At 36.4% G+C, this 12,514-nt stretch overlaps 1 protein-coding gene across 2 annotated transcripts in view; it reads right to left on the reverse strand.

Annotated features, from left to right (window-relative positions):
• Window positions 1-12,514, reverse strand: part of C4H18orf25 (chromosome 4 C18orf25 homolog) — a 94,428-nt gene that overhangs the window by 24,866 nt on the left and 57,048 nt on the right. The window contains exon 3 of one of the 2 annotated variants that reach the window (XM_003267541.4): window positions 1,907-2,089. The exons of the other annotated variant lie outside the window; for it this stretch is intronic. Within the exon in view, the coding sequence (XP_003267589.1) occupies window positions 1,907-2,089 (183 nt within the window). The remainder of the gene's footprint in view (window positions 1-1,906; window positions 2,090-12,514) is intronic. 2 annotated transcript variants of the gene reach the window in all.

The following is a 12,514-nucleotide window of genomic DNA, read 5'->3' on the forward strand; positions in this document are numbered from 1 at the left end:
GTAATCCCAGCACTTTGGGAGGCCAAGGCAGGCAGATCATCTGAAGTCAGGAGTTTGAGAGCAGCCTGGCTAACATGGTAAAACCCCATTTCCACAAAAAATTAGCCAGGTGTGGTGGTGCACGCCTGTAATCTCAGCTACTCAGGAGCCTGAGGCGGGAGAATCGCTTGAACCCAGGAGGCGGAGGTTGCAGTGACCTGAGATCGCGCCATTGCACTCTGGCTTGGGCAACAAGAGCGAAACTCCATCTCAAAAATAAATAAATAAATTACATAACTTAGAAACACATATTGTACAAAATGTGGCCAAACTACTTTCCACTGATATAAAGCATTATTACTTCTTTTTTATTTTTTGAAGGGATCCAGTCTAGTTTTGTCACCCAGGCTGGAGTGCAATGGCACAATCTTAGCTCACTGCAACCTCTGCCTCCCAGGTTCAAGCAATTCCACAGCTGAGATTACAGGTGCCCACCACCACGCCCACCACTGCGCCCACCACCACACCCATCACGCCTAGCTAATTTTTGTATTGTTAGTAGAGACGGAGTTTCACCGTGTTGGTCAGGCTGGTCTTGAACTCCTGACCTCAAGTGATCCTCCCACCTCAGCCTCCCAAAGTGCTGAGATTACAGGCATGAGCCACCCAGAAGCGTTATTACTTCTTTTCAAAGTATTTGTATTAATACATATTAATAAATCCTTAAAAGACACTTGTTGGGCAAAACAAGTATTTATACATATAAAAACTGAAGTCCAGAGGAGAAACAACTGGTCCAAGGACAAACAGGCAGCAGTTACCAGTCAAAAAAAAAAAAAAAATCAAAACTAAATCCAGGTTCAGTTCCAAAATTAGCTACAGTAAATCAATCAGGTCAACAAACAAGTGATTTTTCTGTAATTCCAATCAAAGATTATGAAAGGAATAATTTAAGACAACAATAATCAATGGAGTTCTGTCTCAATATAAAAAGTTCTAAACTATAACTCATTTTTTTGTAAAACTCATTTTTCATAAAAATAATTTTAGGTAGTGATTAAACTATTTGATTAACTCATAAAACCAATGCATTTATAAATTAACTAGAAAACTATAATCTTTCAGCAACACTAAAGAAATTATACGCTACATAAGCAGTCTCTCAATCCCCTTCTCTTCTTCAATGTTCAGTGCTAGTACTTTCACAACAACAACAAACAAAGGTTTAAATTAGAATGCTGAAAGAAAGTTTTGAAGAAAATACTGAAGAAGACTTGCAGGTATTGTGAAAGTTTTTCAAAGGTAATAGCAGTGGATATTTTAGTGGATAAATACCACTTTAAAGAATAATCACAAAACTAAAAAAATGTAAGACAAGGACAGAGATTTTTTTTCCTGAGCTAACAGAGACAGAAACTAAAAGAAAGGGGTTAGAAAAGACAAATGAGAACTTACTGACGAGGAATTAACAGGGTCACTCCACAGCAAGAAGCACAAGAAACAGCGGCAGCGCTGTGTATGAACAGCCAGCCCCACAGGGAGAGATTCAATGATTCCCTATCCAAGCTGCAAGGTCACTATCCAGAATTAAAGTGAGAGAACTGGCCAAAGAATATGAGCGTATCTGGGTCATTTTTGCAAATATTGGGCATTTTTAATCCAAGAAATATGCCTACTGAAACCTACCAATACCTACAATTAATGTCTTAAATGCTCTTATTTGTACTTCCTTCTGAGTAGGAAAGATGAATGACAAGCTATCCAAATTGTTTCAGGTATAAATGACAGGCTGGATAGTCACAACCAATTATTCAATGCCAGATGTCTCTGGTATGACCTGTTCTCCTCATCAGGGTCCACTACAAGGAAACAGCTCTAGGACACATGCATATTACACCATTAGAGAAGGGGAATGGGGAAGACCAACCTGCCTCTGCATTCAGCTCCTCTAGAAGCCCGCTGGTCCTCCAGGTAGCTCCTGTGTCCTGGCCGCCTACAGAATTATTGTGCTCTTGAACTACTGCAGCCGCCAATAAATTGTCCACATTTACCACTTCTGGGTCAGAGTTGGTGTCAGACATATCATAATGAGCTACAACTGGAGGTCCATCTAGGGAGGAAAGAAAATGTATACTTGTATCTAACGTGTGGGGTGAAAAATACTTCTGAAACTAGTAAGAGCCCTCTAATGTCAGTTGCCTTCATTATTCTACCTGATCAGAAAAGCTGCACTTTACAGATCTAATATTTTGCACAAAATGTGAAAGCGAAAAAGATAATTCAAGCTTACAAAGATGATGGACACATTTTGGAAGGAGGAAAAGGAGTGTTACTATGAAGAACAGAAGACAAGACTATACTCAACAATGTTACACTGAATTCCTGCCATACTTTTAAAGAGCAAGATTAAGAAAAAAAGGATGACTCCACAGAGAAAGTGGAACTGATTTCTTAAAGGAAAAAACTGATGCAAATTATTAAAACCCAATTTATATTTTTTAGAAGAATGAATCTAGTTCTTTCTCTTAATAGGTAATATAAAAAGTCTCTAATAGATTCAGAAAAGAAAATCAAATATATTTTCCTATGTCCTAAAGAAATAAGGTTAACACTAGAGCTCTGTTTGACTAACATATCTATTTCCAGTAAAGTCCTTTTATAAAAACAGGGATGTTATACACTTTATGACATTCTATAAAAAGACAATACAACAAAATCCATTTTCAGGATTTTGCTTTGGATATCTTATGAGGGATATTTCTATTTCCTTTTCCCTAAGAAAGACAACCAGCTCATACTCCAACTAAACAATATGCAATCTTATGGGTGATTTTACAAGAAAATATTAAAGTTCTTACTGGAAGAGGACCCTTCCACCCTCAAATCCCCCTAACTGGCTGAAAAAGGCAGCTGAGTTTCAAAGTAAATTAATTACACTGCAGCAATTCATGCTAAAATAAGTCAATATTCATGCTTGTAGAATAGATACATGCTTTAAAATGCTAATTCTACCCCTTTTTAAAGAAAAACATTAACAGCAAAAAGCAAATCAAGTTTTCCTTCAAGTAAGAAATCCCTCTACTATCCCTATTTTAATATAAAGCAGAAATAAAGGAATGCTGTTTTCTCCCCCAAAGACTATTTATGAAGCGCAAGCAAATTATTTCCATTAAGGTTTTTAAGATATCATCCAACAAATGAATATTAAACACACCTATTTTATGAAACTCTTGATTATGAAGGAATGCATATGTGCCAATGAATCATAAAAATGTAACACAATGAAGTATTACTATTTTAATACAAATATCCATTGTGTCAATTGTCACTGAACAAAAACACACTTTGGGTAGTGATCCCTTAAAACTAAACTACCAAACCACAGGTTTATGTAGTAATATTTTTTAAATAAAAAATGACCAAACATAAAAGCAAATGAGTTGTTAGGTGTCACTGTATAAAGAACAGACATGTCACAATATGAAATTCTGACGATCATGACAACTTTAGTTGACTACTTAAAAATAATTTCCAGATCCCCTTAAGGGGTAAATCAAGTTCAATGACCATAAAATCCAACAGTGTGGCCTTGGTATCAGTTGGTAATTGATTTTAGTTTAAATAGCAAGAAACTGATTCGTGTTTGAGGTTTTTCTTTTCTAAAAAAAGAAAAGAAAGCTGCAACATTCTACGGTGTTCTCGTCAGAGTTCAAAATGATTATTATGGAATCAAGATACTGTGTGATGTCCAAATACTTGGATGCAGAAGATATAAGGGCCAAGTACAATATTGACTATTTGACCATATGTTCTATTTTTTAAGGGCTTTTTTTTAGGTGTTTGTAGTAAGTTATTTTAGTGAGTTATTTTAAAATTTATATGACTAATACCATTCAGAGCCTCTTGCCCTCATATTCTCCACCCCTACCCCCAAATTGAGGCAACAGGTCAATAGTCAAGTCAAAATTGTACCACTCCTACATGTATAATCATGCAAAAAAGTATAAGTGTATACATGCAGAGTGACATCACCTACCCATGAAAATAACTCGTCTGAAAGTCTTCATCAGTAGGAAATACAAGCATAAACTTGTTATCTGGCTTCATTCTTGTATCTTCCATATTTCCAAACAGCATACCTTATAACTTAGCTTAAATTTAGTATTCATCATAAACAGAGAGCAATATTTTCATATATTACACTTAAAATTGAAAATAAATTATGATCACTGTCATTTTTCATTTCCAATATATTCAAACAATGACAAGTCAATACTATATAAACTTCAATAAAATAATGAAATGGTTGTCTTTCCAACTTTGTCTTCCAACAAGAAGCCACAATTAAGGATCTTGTGTTCCAAGGTCATTTTACACTATCATTAGGAAACCAAAATTAAATAAGATTTGTTTAAAGCACTTGGGGCCAGGTGTGGTGGCTCACGCCTGTAATCCAAGTACTTAAGAGGCCAAGGCAGGTGGATCACTTGAGATCAGGAGTTTGAGACCAGCCTGGCCATCGTAGTGAAACCCCATTTCTACTAAAAATACAAAAAATTAGCTGAGTGTGGTGGCACACACCTGTAATCCCAGCTACTCGGGAGGTTGAGGCATGAGAATCACTTGAACCTGAGAGGCAGAGGTTGCAGCGAGCCGAGATCGTGCCACTGAACTCCAGCCTGGGCAACAAAGCAAGGCTCTGTCTCTCTGTCTCAAAAAAAAAAAAAAAAAAAAAAAAAAAAAAAAAGCACTTGGCCTCAGGATTTGTACTCTGAGCTACTATACAAATTCTAGCTAAATTATGGTAACAATTTGTGACATTCTTGTAAAATGTGATTCTTGCTATACAGAAGTAAATGACAGGTAAGATTCTGCAGTTATTTTATCTGCTTTTTAAAGGAAATATCTCTTGAAGGGAAAAAAAAATCACTGGGGAGGAGCTAGGAAAATTCAGCACATTATTAACAGAAGCTGACCGAGCATGGTGGCTCACACCTGTAACCTCAGCACTTTGGGAGGCTGATGCAGGTGAATCACTTGAGGTCAGGAGTTTGAGACCAGCCTGGCCAACATGGTGAAACCCCGTCTCTACTAAAAGTACAAAAATTAGCCAGGTGTGGTGGTGCGTGCCTGTAATCCCAGCTACTTGGGAGGCAAAGGCAGGAGAATCACTTGAACCCAGGAGGCGGAGGTTGCAGTGAGCTGAGATCACACCATTGTACTCCTCCGGCGTGGCCAACAGAGCAAGATTCCATCTCAAAAAAAAGCAAAAAAAAAAAAAAAAAAAAAAAACAGAAGCTGCTATTTGACTCTATCAGTTCATTATAGGATAGAATAAACATGGGGATACTGCCCTTGCTCTCACATGATTATTCCTCTATGCTACTAAAACAACTGCATTGCTGCAAAGAGATTGTTTCGATTTTAAAAAACATCAAAGTAATCACTTCAACTAAAGTTATACATGAAAACATTTCCAATTTGATTCAGTCATTAACATAGGCACATTCCATGCTTACAACATTTAAGTTATCCAAGCTGCACATTCTCCCATCTGCCAGCTCTGATGTCCGTCACAATCTTAAAACATAAATTTCTAATATTGAACTTATTGGTTTTTCTATAATCATTAAAAGCATCTTTCTATAGAGGTAAATTAACACATCTGTGTTAAATAATAACCATTCAATCTGTGGTTAACTCAGGTCCTATTTCTCCTCCTGATCAAATTCTTTTGAAATGTTTGCTGTTACAACACAAGAAAAGTTAAAGGTCAAAAACCCACCAATGGCTGGGTACAGTGCCTCATGCCTATAATCCCAGCACTTTGGGAGGACAAGGCAGGAGGACTGCTTGAGCCCAGGAGTTCAAGACTAGCCTGGGCAACACAGCAAAACCCCATTTCTATTATTAAAAAATAATAATGATAAAATAAAATTTTAGAATTTTTAAAAAATCTACCAACTTTTTATTTAAAAACATCAAGTCATCCATTTTATGCTAGAAATGGGTTTGTACTGTCTCACTAAGCTTCTATCCTATAATAAATGGGTTCTAACTTTTCAAATACCAAAATATAGATGTATCTGTGTTGTCACATATTCCTGATACAATGAGGTCTACCCTCTTATGATCTTAAGCCTTCTGCGTTGTTGCCATCAAATGTTTAATTTATGAATTAGTTTCCTTTTCAAGTATGTTCTAAATCTCATTAGAAAATTTAAATCACAAAAACAAATCAAAACCTAACTTTTCCTTTACTATGTTTATCCCATGACAAATTCCCCTTTCCAGGTTTGACAATCAGGATTTTAAAACTAAACATACACTACTCTCATTTCACAGATGAAAATTTGAGTCCTAATTAGGTGAAACCACAATAGACTATAATTGTTCTCATTGTTGAAGGAAAGAAGAATATACAGGATGAGATTGGGAGCAGCATAGGAAGTACAGATTTTTGGCAGCAGACACAAGTTAAAGCCCTGCCTACTCTCTCTTAGCTACATGACCCTGGTAAACTATTTCACTCCTCAGTGTCTTCACGGAGTTATGGTGAGGGTTAAAGAAGACGTTAACAAAGAACACAAAAGCAATTTAAATATTGGCCCACTGCCCTACCTTTCCATTATACTTAGCACCTGCCCTATTTTGTTGTTTGTTTGCTTACTTTTGCATGTATACTCTGCTGTACACCACTGGCATGCAAGAAGCTCTGAGGAACATCAGTGCCTAGGCCAGTGCCTTATGTTGGTCATAGATGAACCCAACTCGGTAAGTAAATGCTTTGGCTAGGATTCATAGTTGAATAAGGTCATCACAAATGTGACTTTTGTATTTTTGTTTGAAGTGAAATGTCAGATTGCATGTATTCATAGAAAAATGTTTCAAAGCCAAATGGAAATTGCTCTGGATTAATCTATATTTAGCATCATCTTGCCTACAAGAGCACCTCCACTAACACAAGTGTTGTCACTCTCTCATTATGAACTCTAACTAAATCTAGGAAACAGAATAATTCTTGTAACCCAGAGACACATGGGACTATCATTCCCCCCACTTTCTATTGCTAAGTCTAAGGCACAAGGAAAGGTGAGGCAATGGACAAATACATGGTTAGCTCCTTTGACCCCCATTTCAATGTCTATACAGCCATAGTAATATACAATAAAGCCTAGAGGAAATTCCCTTCCTCCTCTTTTCCATACCCAATCTCGCCAATCTCCTCACTAAGAGAAGAAAAAAAATCTGTCTTGTTGCTGTCAAAAGACCCTATCACGGGCCCTTTGATGGCCTAGGCCTGGTTCTGTTATCCACACAACACCAAGAGAAAGAAGGAAGCGGTAAACATCATACTTAGCCTCAATCCAGATAGTGAAAAGCAAAAAAATCTTACACCTTATCTAGCCAAGGAATCTAAATAGGGGGAATAAGGTGTGGGCATGAGGGACTGAGGGAAAGAGGCAAACCTCAAGAGCTACAGAAGGAAATCTGCATTTTAATAGAACCTACTCAAGAAAAAAAAAAAGCAGTTTTATTACACATCAGAATATTTACCAAGATGAAAATGTATATTTACAAATGAGGCCAGGCACAGTGGCTCACGCCTGTAAGCCAGCACTTTGGGAGGCCGAGGTGGGTGGATCACTTGAGGTCTGGAGTTCGAGACCAGCCTGGGCAACATAGTGAAACCCCCCGTCTCTACTAAAAATACAGAAATTAGCCCAGCAGAGTGGCATACGCCTGTAGTCCCAGCTACTCAGGAGGCTGAGGCAGGAGAATCACTTGAACCTGGGAGGCAGAGGTTGCAGTAAGCCAAGATCGCACCACTGCACTCCAGCCTGGGCAACAGAGCAAGACTCCACCTCAAAAAAGAAAGAGAAAAAATAGTAATAAAAATACCAATCATCACTTCTCGACCTTTTGACTAAGATCAAGTGTAAAAATATCAATCAAGAAAATAGAAAATACATGCAGAATAATTTGAAAAGAAAGCAGTCATTTTCAAAACATCTCTTAGAAAAGAATTTCATCAACAAAAGATAAAAATCTATAAAGGGCCATTTCCAGAAAAAAGCCTTAAATACCAAAAACTACATGTGTGTTATTTTCTTCAGAATAACATCAGAAAATTATTTCAGTAAAAGGAAAAATGTCTAAGATAGGGCTACATGGAAATGAAATGCAGCAATATGCACGGAAACTTTGTTTCGGAGTTAAGTCATTTTTAAAATAAAACCAAATGAATGTATTTTGTACTTTTTCCATTATACTCAATTATTAAAAATTTAAACTTTTTATTATAAAGTTTCCAAGATGAAAATAAGATTTTAAGGATTACATTTGTCCTTATACTGGTAAACGTTACATCATTTTGTCCACCCGGGAAAGCTATTCATGAAGGGTTTACCATTTTGAAAAGATCAAAAGAGGTAAAAGCAAAGATCCAAGATTATCAGAGTAATGGAAAAGCTAATCAAAAGAAAAAAACAATTTAATGTGTCACCACTAACTATAAAGTTATGAAGCCTCTGATTCAAGTGGGGTTATTTGAAAGATAACTCATGTAGTTCATCTGGATATTTAAGAGAAGCTATAAATACAGAAATGAGGCACCTGAAGAGGTCACCATCTTTCAATTTATCTATTTCAGGGACAAATCCATGACCTACTGCTTTGAAGATTTAGATCCACAGATAAAAAAACTAAAATATCTGTACTACATACAGCAAGAAAGAGCACAAAATTTAGATATATTAACCACATCCCTATGTCTATGTACCCTGCTAAAGAGTCACCCATTCCACATTCTAGCCTTTTGATTTCTCCTTCAATCAGTCTAAATTTTGTTATTTTCCAAATATTCATCAATTTTTAATAGGACAGTTTAGTAGGACATATAGTTTAAAGAAAAAGAATCTTGACTTTTTATGTTCACAGTGGTATTCTTTTTTCAACTACCAAAAAAACTAAAAATAATCCCCCAAATATGCAAAATCTATTGTTATATTAACTAGAAACTAATACCATTTATTTCATTACAGAAAAGCAAGTTTCTTGATTCAGGAACACCTAACGTGAATTAACTGGTAGGGAACCACATAACCCCATCCTCAACAGAGTAACAGGAAACATTTCTTTTTCAAAATTTTTATTCATCTAGGTTACATGTCAAATGCACAGTGAGGTAAAGGATATTAAGAAAATGCAATAAAATAAAAACAGTAATTTCATAACATTCTTCCCAAATCTTAAAGTTATATTATGAATAAGACTTAATTGCCAAAGAATACACTTCTTTGTGGATTATTCCTTCACTTTTTATGACGTCTTCTATTTTACACTGTGGTAATTTAATATAACATGAGAATATCTACTCAATACTAGCAAACTAACAATTTGGTTGCAACTTCCACTAACTTTCCTAAACTTCAGAGGAAATAAAAATAGAAACCAGGGGGAAAAAATGAGTATAGAAACTTGGAAGTTATTCCCTGTTACTTACAATTCACAATCTCGTAACTTCTAAACAAATTAAAATGGTATGTTTTTTATCTGTACTAGGATTAAGGGCATGTTATTTTTGAAGAGGATTTTGAGAAAAAAATTTACTGAAATTGTTTTGACACTGTATTTTCTGACATGCGGCATTCCACGAAATCTTTTTCATTGCACCCTCACTGTACTATTTAAATAATTTTTTAAAAGGAGAGACGAAAATCAATATAAGCTAAATAAAATATAAAAGGTACAATTAATTTAAAAGGCTACCTTTTTGTAAGATAACTTGCCCATAATTTGCTATTTTAAACAAATGATAACACAAAGCCTGTTTGCCATCTTTCTTATAACATTCATGTAACTGTATACCTTTAGGCAAAGTCAGCTATATGTTAAAAATAAAAATTACCAGTAATATCAATTTAAGGTACTTTGCTTAAAAAAGAATTCACTATATTGTTTCCTTCATTAACAAGCAGACTTAATACACTTTAAATCATTCTGCATACAACTTTTAAGAAATAAATCAGACTGAGCAATGTGGCAGCACTTTGGGGGGCCGAGGCAGATGGACCACCTGAGGTCAGGAGTTCGAGACCAGCCTGGCCAACATGGTGAAACCCTATCTCTACTAAAAATACAGAAAATTAGCCGGGCATGGTGGCAGGCGCCTGTAATCCCAGCTACTCAGGTAGCTGAGGCAGGAGAATCACTTGAACCTGGGAGGTGGAGGTTGCAGTAAGCCGAGATCATGCCATTGCACTCCAGCTTGGGCAACAAGAGCAAAACTCTGTCCCAAAAAAAACAAAAAAAAAAAAAAAGAAAGAAAGAAAGAAAGAAAAATCTTATGTAAAATGAGATATACCTAGACCCAGAGACTCTAGCTGTTAAATCTTAGTAAGAGCAGGGAATGACAAAAGCAATACTCAAAATAAATTAGTTACCGTATATTCTTTTATTCGGTCTGCTAGTGAGATTTAAAAAAAAAAAAAAGCCCCAAACCTTTAATCTTTTTTAAAAAGATATTTTTTCTCAAGCTTAATTACCATAACTAGGTTTATATGTAGGCAACTTTTATTTTCTTACATACCTTTAGGAAGCAATAAACAGGTATTATATTAATAACCTGAATCCATTAGAAATCACTGTAGCAACTGTACAGTTATCTGCCTCCAGCCACTTGTCAAGTCTAACATTAATGAAATTCAGTTACTTCAGAATTCTGAAGATGGGTACACACATGCATACACACATCCCTGAAACTAGGCTCATTTCTCTTAGTAAAAATCCAAACAAACAAAAAACAGATAACACTTTCCCTTGGAGCCCTCCAAATAATCTGTATGCTACTCCTAATTTTTAAAAAAGTAAAACTTCATGTAAAATATTAAGCCTTAAGATTTCAACTTGACCTTGTTGGGCTCTAAATTAATATTTTATGTGGGCTTTAAAAATTATGCTCAATTTTAACAATGTACAAAAAGTACAGATCAATAAGATTACGAGAGTTATTATTGTCTAATAAGTGGCTCAAATAACCAGATCACTCTAATCTGCTGGTTAAATTCTCTTAAGATGATTAGGTATCTAATGTCCTAGGACTGAGCTAGCACAAACTAGGCAGAAAGCAGGCTGTAGCTAGATTATCAAAAAACACATTTACCTTTAGTGAGAGGATAATGGCCTCTTAAATGCCAACTAAAGAGAGATACTAAAAGGAAGTATCAACATGTAACAACCAGTAATAAAATTATAACTGGGGTAGTTAAAACTATAATTTGTTTCCTAACATTTCTCAAGTTATTTTTTTTATAACATTCAGCGATTTTTTAAATGAAGTAACATTTTTAAAAGTCTGCAGCTTAATCCTTTTAATTCTCTCCCATGAAAACCAGAGAAAAAAAATTATCTGATAGATTAGACAAAGGGAAAATTCCATATGCACATATTAGAGAGATGCAATAGTCCAGATATGGGATTTTATTCTTAAATAAAAAAGCATTTCAACCATTTCTGGATTAGTGTTGTAGGTTGAAAGAGATTTCTTTCCAGCATTAACCCTTCATAGAATAGAAATAAATACAAACAGGACACGGTCCTTAACCTTAAAATTCTAGGAAAATTAAGGGAATTCAGAGGAAACGAAGGGAGGACCACTAGGGACTTAAACAATAGCTACATAAAAATGCCGTCACATAATCCAAAAGTAATTCCCACTTACTACTATTATTAGTACTATACATGTAATCTTCAGAATACAGACTGCCTCGGGGAAAGAGAATGCAATAACCTACACTAGTCATGTAAAAAATATACATATTAAAACTACTTCACCGGCCAGGCGCAGTGCCTCATGCCTGTAATCCCAGCACTTCGGGAGGCTGAGGCAGGCAGATCATCTGAGGTCAGGAGTTTGAAACCTGCCTGGCCAATACGGTGAAACCCCATCCCTACTAAAAATACAAAAATTAGCCGGGCCAGTGGTGGGCACCTGTAATCCCAGCTACTCAGTAGGCTGAGGCAGGAGAATCGCTTGAACCCAGGAAGTGGAGGTTGCAGTGAGCCAAGATCGTGCCATTGCACTATAGCCTGGGCGACAAAGCGAGACTCTGTCTCAAAAAAACAAACAAACAAACAAACAAACAAAAAACATTACTTCACAAGGTGAGGTCTGGTGGCTCGTACCTGTAATCCCAGCACTTTGGGAGGCCGAGGCTGGGGGATCCCTTGAGCTTAGGAGTTTAAGACCAGCCTGGGCAACATAGCAAGACCCCACCTTTGCAAAAAATAAGAAAATTAGCCAGACATGGTAGCACACACTTGTGGTCCCAGCTACTAGGGAGCCTGGGAGGTTGAGGCTGCAGTGAGCCGTGATCGTGCCACTGCACTCCAGCCTTGTCAATAGAGCGAGACCCCGTCTCAAAAAAATTAAAACAACAACACCAGCACTTTGGGAGGCCGAGGCAGGCGGATCACGACGTCAGGAGATCGAGACCATCCTGGCTACAGTGAAACCCTGTCTCTACTAAAAATA

The sequence above is a fragment of the Nomascus leucogenys genome, chromosome 4, assembly GCF_006542625.1.
Source record: "Nomascus leucogenys isolate Asia chromosome 4, Asia_NLE_v1, whole genome shotgun sequence".
Lineage (NCBI taxonomy): Eukaryota > Metazoa > Chordata > Mammalia > Primates > Hylobatidae > Nomascus > Nomascus leucogenys.